The sequence below is a fragment of the Lepidochelys olivacea genome (genome assembly GCF_965140295.1).
Source record: "Lepidochelys olivacea isolate rLepOli2 genome assembly, chromosome: 2".
Classification (NCBI taxonomy): domain Eukaryota; kingdom Metazoa; phylum Chordata; order Testudines; family Cheloniidae; genus Lepidochelys; species Lepidochelys olivacea.
The window spans coordinates 212,364,490-212,373,290 of NC_140412.1; the positions used below are offsets into that span (position 1 = coordinate 212,364,490).

The 8,801-nt window shown below is 38.2% G+C and overlaps 1 protein-coding gene across 4 annotated transcripts in view; it reads right to left on the reverse strand.

The window, feature by feature from the left end:
* Positions 1-7,025: 7,025 nt before the first annotated feature.
* ITGB8 (integrin subunit beta 8) overlaps positions 7,026-8,801 on the reverse strand; it is a 74,915-nt gene continuing 73,139 nt past the window's right edge. For 2 of the 4 annotated variants that reach the window (XM_084620721.1, XM_084620722.1), the window contains one exon: positions 7,026-7,902. In XM_084620721.1, the coding sequence (XP_084476847.1) occupies positions 7,735-7,902 (168 nt within the window). In that variant the 3' untranslated portion in view covers positions 7,026-7,734. Of the gene's footprint in view, positions 8,290-8,801 lie in introns of all 4 variants that reach the window. The other 2 variants (XM_084620724.1, XM_084620726.1) reach the window with 2 other exon arrangements.

The window sequence follows — 8,801 nt, forward strand, 5'->3', positions numbered from 1 at the left end:
AGAGATATGCCATTGACTTTAATGGGAGCTAGGATAACACCCTCCCTCTTTATTTATAATACAAAGTGTTAGACGACTTTAGGACATGCACCTCATTAATACAAAAATGTTGCATTCCCAAAAACAAAAATTAGGCCTGGATCCAACAATTGATGGCACGGACTGGGCACACCTCTGCATCCAATTGCAGGATTGGGGCTTTAAAAGGAGAAACATTTTTTTCAGCAATCAGTTTGTGAAAAGGATTCTATTTCTGAGAAGTTTTATCACATGACCAGAAATTTCATCTGCGATCTTGAATTCTATCATGTCCCCATATCAAGTAATTCAATGAAGCAAATGCCATGGTCTGCTGGCTTATTGTAGTGAATCAAATGTCCAGAAATGGAATGTGGGCCTCACCCTTTAAAATGTGGCCATGAAACAGAAATATACTTGGCACCTGTCCAAATCCCACATTTGCACATGCAGCCCATGGGATTACACACCTACTCTAGCTACCCAGAAGTACAAGCAAGAGCAATTTTTGGCAGGTGTGGCCATTACATCCATGTTTGGAAATTTGGTCCAATTCATTTTAAAATACAAAGAGGAAGGTTCAACTTAATATACAAATCGGGCTAATAATACACGGTTCCAGGATACGTTCAGCTTGTGCACTAATTTTGGACTCCTAGCTTCTTCGTCATAACATTTCCTCTCCCTATCTGTCAAATGGAGTTTAAATGAACAAATAAATCCCTAAGTAAAACAGTCACCAAGAAATCAAATACAATTAAAAATCTTTGCCCACCTCACCATACCCAGCGTTAGTATTATACATTATGAAATAAACAGTAAACTGTACTGCATTGTCAGTCACCGAGTTCTTTACTTTTTTCAAAATATGGAATTAAAATTAGTCCAGTTTCAGTTTAAATTGTCCATCAGCTGGTCACTTTAAAACAAAGTATATTCATTTTGTAAAATATATCCAGTTCATGTTCTGTTTGTCTGTTGAGGGAATTATGCCACCTTAATTGTTGTTGTATCTGAGTGCCTCTTTGTATAACACTACTGTAAGTGGTACTATGTTTTACACAGTTTATAGCACTCCTGTGTTGGAGTCTTATGTTTAATAATTAAAGGTAGCTTTTACCCTGTAATTTGATGATTAAATACAGTAAAATGTTGTGCAATGGATTAAACTTTCTTGTACTTATACTTTTCTCTGCCAGAATGGATTTTTTTTTTATAAATCATCAGTCAGCAACTAAAGGCCCAACACTTCCTCCCAATTACACACATGCAGTTGCTTTCACGTCTGAAGTTTAAGAGAGAAGGATTTGCCCCTTACAATTCCATTTCAATAAGCAAGATGTTACTTCTACACTACAATAGTTCAAGCAATGTTGCAGAAACCCTGAAAAAAACAAAACAAAACACTTTTCTATGACCTTGGGCAACACATACGCAGTTCTGGTTTCTATTGTGTCTGGACCAAGGTTTCTATATGGAAAAACTAAACTGTTTTTTCCGAGTCTACTCAGTGCATGTTAGTTATGGCCTGCAGCCATACCATCCTGGATTGTGGCCTACTCCAGATCTTAATGGGGTCGGTCCTGTTTATCACCTCAATGAGAAACCACCAAGAAAACACACCATTCAGTAGGAAGTGATGTTAGTGGAGGTGGCATTCTTCCCTTTGAGTCAGTACTATTGCGCAAAATGTCCCACCAGCAGAGGAGTAGGGGACACAGTGCTGATGAGATGAAAAACTATGACCCTTACCACTTGTGCTCATTAAAGAGTCCATATCAGTTTTCTCAACATCAGAGTTGCTAAGCCCAGTGTACTCCCTACATTTCGCTATGTGTAATTACATTCTAGCTACTTAAATTCCATCTGCAGTTTCAAATGGATAAGCAATTCTTCATATCATCCTGTCCAGAAGTATTGTGTAGTGTTACTATGCATAAACAGCTATTGCAGTCCAACATATAAACATCTGCATTTGAGTAGGGGGTGATATAATTTATGTTAAAATAAACCAACAAAACAAACAAAAACCCTGACACAGGTATATCCAAGCATAACTCAGCTGAAGACAACAGTGTTGCTATAGATCAGTGGCTTCCAACCTGTTGTCTGCAGACCCCTGTGAGTCTGAAGACTATGTCTAAAATTTCCAAAGGGGTCTACCCCTCCATTTGAAATTGTTTAGAGGTCTGCAAATGAAAAAAGGCGGTAAACCACTGCTATAAATTAACATTAGTGTCACAGAGAGCAGAATTTGGCTTATAATTTGTAAAAGTGCTTTGGGTTCCTTTGGGCTGAGAACTTGCTATTTATATATCATGTTCTTTTAATGTAACACACTGAGTTTGCCTGTATAAAAATTGAGCAAGACATAGACAAGTCAAATAAAAACTTAAGACGTTAAGATAACGTCCTTCTGATTGTAAAGTTAGATTTGTAAATTCTCCAATTGGTATATGCAGATTCCCCATACAGATTTAAGCACAGATAGAGGAGAGAATAGACTTTTTTAGGCTTTGTCTACACTAGAAAGTTTTGGTGCTTTAACCATGCTGATATGGTACAACCTCCCCGTCTAGTGCTGATGGAATTACACCACTAAAAAGTGCAGACAAATTCAAGTTAGAAATAAGGCATTTTTAACAGTGACATTGATTAACCATGGGAACAATCTACTCAGGGAAATGGTGGATTCCCCATCTTTTGAGGTCTTCAGATCCGGACTGGATAACTTTCTAGATGATGTGCATTGGTCAGACACAAGCTATTGGGCTGAATACAAGGGTAACTGGGTGAAATTTAATGGTCTGTGTTATACGGGTCAGACTGGAACTGGATGATCTAATGCTCCCTTCTGGCCTTAAAAATCTGTGAAAAACTTACTCTGGTTCAGGAAGTGCAACAAAATGTAGTGGTATAATGCCTCCACAGTAGGGTTTATACCAGCATAATTATATTTGTCAAATAAAGTATAAATAAATAGATAAATAAAATCAACCCCCATTGCCCCCCAAACCAGCAAAGTTATAGTGCCATAATTTTTTTGTGTGAACCATGCCTAAGCAAGCAGTTTTACCCTCTGAAAATTTGGGAATCCGTATTTATTTAGTATAAATTATATTTGCAGCCAATTTAGTAAGATGGAAGAACCCAGGGACTGCTTATCCTTGCATAAGTGGATAGTGTCTAGTACCTGCTCTACTACAAATAATAAAAAGTAATAGTGGGAAATTGCAGCTTTACAAAGATTTAGCTGCTACAGATGTAATTTCAATAAAAATGGCAAGCAGACGAGTAAAATCCTACACATTTGTTTTTATTGTTGCTGAAGATGGCAATAGAAATGATCTTGTTTGTATTGAGACTCAGTTGGGAGGGGCTGCATAAGTGAAGTTTTCTCATATGCTCTAAGAGCAAATATTATGCGATTTATCCTCAGAGCTATTTGGCAATTCCAAACATGCTGGAAAACCTTACACTATTACAGAGAAACATTTTCTACATATTCTCGTGCATGTGTGTGTATGCATATATATATATATATATAAACTTCTTAAAGTGATACGTATAGCATTCCTGACAGATGCAAACCCAGACCCTAATCAATGTAGCCCAGTGCCCTCTTTCTGGGCCTTGTCTGCACTGGAGATCTGTCCTGATTTCAGCCATTAGAGGCCAGCCATAAATAAAAATGAATTGGTGTAACCCCCTAAAATGGAGACAAGCAAAGCCACTATTTGCACCAGTGGGACTTACCCTTGCTGAAACTGACCAACTATATCAGTGGCTGGCCACTGATGGCTGAAATAAGGACGGATCTCCAGTACACCCAAGACCTTACTTATGAGAGGGGTGAGCTACACGCACAACTGGCTACCAATAACTGGAATTGGAGCAAATAACATTTGGTCTTATTTTGATGTGTAATGTTTTTGGCTGGAGGTGAACCTGTGGAGTTGTATTTCAGATTATCCATTGGGACTTAGGTCTTTCTGCAGAAACATCATAATTATACTTCAAAGATATTCCCAATAAGGCAGATGATCACTGTAATTTCACCAGATGAAATGACACTGGCACCTCTGGGAGGCAAAATGATGTATGTTACGAGAAAAACATGCAAGATAAAGAGCTGGCTAGCTTTTAGGCGAACACTACGGGCAAACCATACCTTCAGCTATGCATGTGCAATTCCCATTGAAGTTAGAGGGATTTGTACATGCCTATCAGCAGAATACGATCTCTTGTTTTAGATATCATTGTGCTGAATTTACTTACTTCTTCAAATGGACAGGATTTGGCCCTTTAAGTAGACTTTCATAAATGCAAGTCCCCCTTCCCATTGTTTTCATACTCAAAGTAAAACAAAAGTGGAAACATATTAATTAAGATTTGTATTTAGGATGGCATTGCCTCACCTTGCAAGGGCCTCCACACTTTAGCCCCAAGTTAATTCCTTTATGAAGCCTCAGTGGTTTGGACTGCAGAGAATCTTCTAAGGGCCTGCTGCAGGGGGATAAGAGTTGCTCTTCATGTGAGCACCATAATCACTCTGGGTTTTTTCTTTTTCTTGCCTATCCATTTCTCAGTACAGTATCACTAATACAAGCTAGTGTTTTGGACCCCCACTGTATAATACTAGCATACTGTTCTATAAAAAGTGAAGTGCTTTGGGATCCTGTATGATGAAAGGTGCTATAGAAAGTTGAAATATTATATTGGTCTACATTAATCTTCATATTTTAAAGGTTATTATAGTCAGCCAAAGAGACATTTCACAGTGATTTAATTTAAAAAAACAATTGATTTAATAGTCTCACTTTGTACCCTAATCTTTGGGTTTACTGAGATTTCTGATTCACTTAGAGTTTATTCTGGATGTTTCAGGGATACCTAGTGATGAGTCTCACTTGTGATTTTAAATTGGATATAACTGCAGTAATCCAGGCACTGTAGTCATAACAAAATTATAACACTGCCTTCACTGCCAAAGTTTGCAAAAGAATAATAATTCCTTTATCTCAAAGGCCACTGCAGGCTTTAATTCACTGGCAAACACCCACATTATGCTAAGAGAGACATAGTAACCAGGTACTGATCAAATAAGCAAAAAGAATTTGGCAAGTTAAGGTACTTAAATTCTGTGTGAACTAGGTCACTACTATTCAGCATCAAATTGCTCATATGAGATTAATTAAATTTAGTAACTCACTTTGCCCCATGAAGATTTCTGTAGTGTTGCTGGAAGCATGGCCCATTTGATGAATTTTTATTTTTCAAGAAAATATATTATATATTTATATTCTATATTTATTTCTTATTCATATACTTAAGAAAAAGTAACTAACCAGGAAAGCAGGATCCTTTTAGGAAAAAACCTGAACTACTAAACTGCACATTGCATTACAGTTTCAAGTAGTTCTATTGCAACCTCTCAGTTTTCACTGAGACAAACAGAGATAAATCTAAAATGCAAGAAACGTGGGAGTGGGGAAGCACAAATGAATGCTTCCCAATCCAATCAGGGACATCAAATTAGGCAACAAATGAAGTTTTTCATTTTTTGGTCTGCAAAATAAAAATAAATATTTAAGAATTTTGCTTTTTACATTATTAGAGAATCTCAAAAGATTTTACAAATACTAATTGATGCCATCATTTCTGTAAATCAGATATAATTACATTATACCCACTTTCAGAGGCAAGATTAAGGACTTGATTTTCAAACGTGATAAAGCACCGATAGTTCTGACTTACTTCAACTGGTATTTTGGGTGGTTAGCAATTAAATCTGGCCATGTTAAATGATTGCCCAATCACACAGAGAACAGTTAGTGAGCAAGCCAGAATTCCCAAATCCTAATTTCATGCTTCAACCACTTGATAAGAATTTTCTCCGTTGGAGCGTTGGAGACACTTGAAACAAAACATAGAAGAAAATCTTAAGTCAAGGCTAATATAAAATCATTGAAACCAAAAGGGTCTGGCTCTTTGGCTGGAACTTGATCCAACTAATTTTTATATTTGACAATATGTAACACAGTAGATGGTCTGTTTTCCTCTTTCATACAACAACACATTTTCTTAATAGGAAATTCAACTTTCTGCTGGTTTGCAGAACAGTCTGCATAAGCATTCTCCCTCATATCTATTCTTGAAGAATGAGAAAACATTGGCCTCCTAATTGTCACATACAAGGTCACACTTTCAAAGTCCTGTCCAATAACTGAGCCATGGAAAATATGCATGTACCCATTTCACATGCAAAATTATTTTCTCCTTTAAGTGAGTAAACTCCATGTATTCCCATGGGCACAGACAGATACACAGAGAAATTTCATAGTTACACAAATGCATGTTTATGCTCACTCACAGCTATGGTATTTGATGGGTACTTTGAACATTGTGTGGCATATCCATTGCAGAGGCCATGAAACAATGGGACCCACAGACTACAACTTAGCTGGAGAATCCCCCTGTTTGCTTTAGGCTGGACAGTCCCAAAAGAAACTACTGTCTCTTTTCCATGATGCAAGACACCCAGAAGGCTGTGGCTGCAGAGCAGGTCAAGTTGACCTATTTGAGAGTCACTGTGCCCTGCACAATAGACTTCCTTCTCTCTCTCTCTCTCTCTTTCTCACACACACACAAATTACCAACATTGCTGAGAAGGCCCTTTGTGTCAATGGTGAGATATCTGCAGTGAGTCCTCCTCAGTGGTGGAAATCACGTTCTCCATCAGCCAAATTAAGACCTGTTTCGAGCGCAGTTCTGTTCATTTCAATGGAGCTGCACACTCTTTTACAGCAGTAATGAATCTGGCCAAATGTGTTGGTTTCTGTTTGCTAATTAAAATTTGACTGAATTTAAAAATATATTGGAGAGCGTCCCTTCAGTAACTGATACCTGAATGATTTGTTTTGCTGGTAATAGTTTTATTGCATCTTTATTTACATTCACAAATGTTATTACAGAACAATAACATTCATACTTTGGGGCATTGTTTGGTTTGAAGGCAAGAAAATGATCAAAGGCCAGATGATGATCTGGGCTGAGTGGAAAGCACAGAAGCTGAAGCGGAGCATGACGCACTCTCCCAATGCAGCCTTGGGAGGCCGGTGCGTGCTGTGTGCCCACTACTCCCCATGATGGGGAACACATCTTATTTACTGGGTTAGATAAACATTTAGGCGTCAGTTCTTTGGATGTGCCCACACATGCACACTCTCCCAACAGCATCAGTGGGAGCTAGCAGCTTCAGCACCACAAGTTATTTGCTCATGCTTACAATACCGGAGACATCACCCTCTCAAACAATTTCAGGCCAGGCAAGTTTCCTATATAATCAAAGTTTTATTTATTTTGTACATTTTAAATGTTTTGTTATAAACCCAGAGTTTCAAGTGCATATTTCTAAGGTTCTTTTCTTTATTGCAGATCAACAAAATAACGCCCCCCCCAACACCCTTCAGAATCTGCTCTTCTGCTAGTAATGCTCAGCTTGATAACAGCTTCTTCTCCTCTCTCCCCACTCCCATTGATCCCTTTTCAGTTGCTACAGTGCCACCTCATAATCCAGATCTTTACTCAAACCATCACTGTACTTTTTAGCACAGATCTGTTTGGACAGATCTCTCTCTCTCACTCACACAGACACAGACGACTTATACTTCTTTAGGTATGTTGGGTCAAATCTTGCCCTTAGCACAACGGGAATCACACAGAGACTGAAATTACACAGTAGGGGAGTACACCTACATCACTGTTGTCAAAGAAGTAGTTGAAGTCACGGCCTCTTTCATCCCTAGGCTCTAGAGGCTGTAAGGGAGGTTTCCCTCCTCTTCTGAGAGCTTGAACTACAAGCTTGTTTCTTGTCAAGGGGATCTGCAAAACAATACAAGTAGCATTAGATTAGAGCCAAACCACCTTAATCCCAATTAGGGTCACTGACTGTGCAATGAGGTGAATGTCGTGAATAATTATACGATATTATATGCTGTAATGGTGCCAAAAACTATCACTATGTGTACAAATAACTGTGTAATCGTCCAGTTTAATAGCTGCATTTCACATCCTGTGTAGAAAAAGAGAAAGGCTTCATAAAGCTCATTTACCATCATTCCACAACAGGGGTGAGGACTGGGAGGTGCACAACATAGCTTAGTACCAGGACCACTGTCGTTAATGGGGAGAGGGCTTTGTAGGTGCATAAGTTTATTTGCTATAGCCCATACTTTGCCTCTAACAGTTCCTCAACTTCGTCCTCTTCCACTGAAATTATGAAAATTGTGGTCATTGTTCTAGCTTTTGAAAGAAAAAAAAAGAGGTAAAATGATACATTTTTCCTTTTCTTAACATTCAGAACACTCCCTTCTTATGTTGCCATATATCATTTCCAAGGTTTCTCTCTTGCATTGCTGAGTCCAAGGGCTCATGTAAGCGACATACAGATTGTTATGAACACAGCAGCCCTTACCTGAATGCTAATTCTTGTCCTGGCACTGTTGTGCTATTTTCAATTAAGCAAAAACAGTTCTTGCCAGAATTAGCAATTTATGGTCATGATGAAAGAATGACTAAGGGCTAGGAAGTGATTATGTGAATCAAAACAGAGCTAAAAAGGTTAATTTTGGTGATGTCACATCATGGGCTAGTTTTGAAAACAGCTCTGCTCATTTAGACTTTCTTGGCCTCATCGGTCTCTATAGTTGATCAGGTATGTTCTTAAAGCATAGAAATCCTTTTCATGTCGACGGTTTGGCATACATTTTTGTAGGGAAACT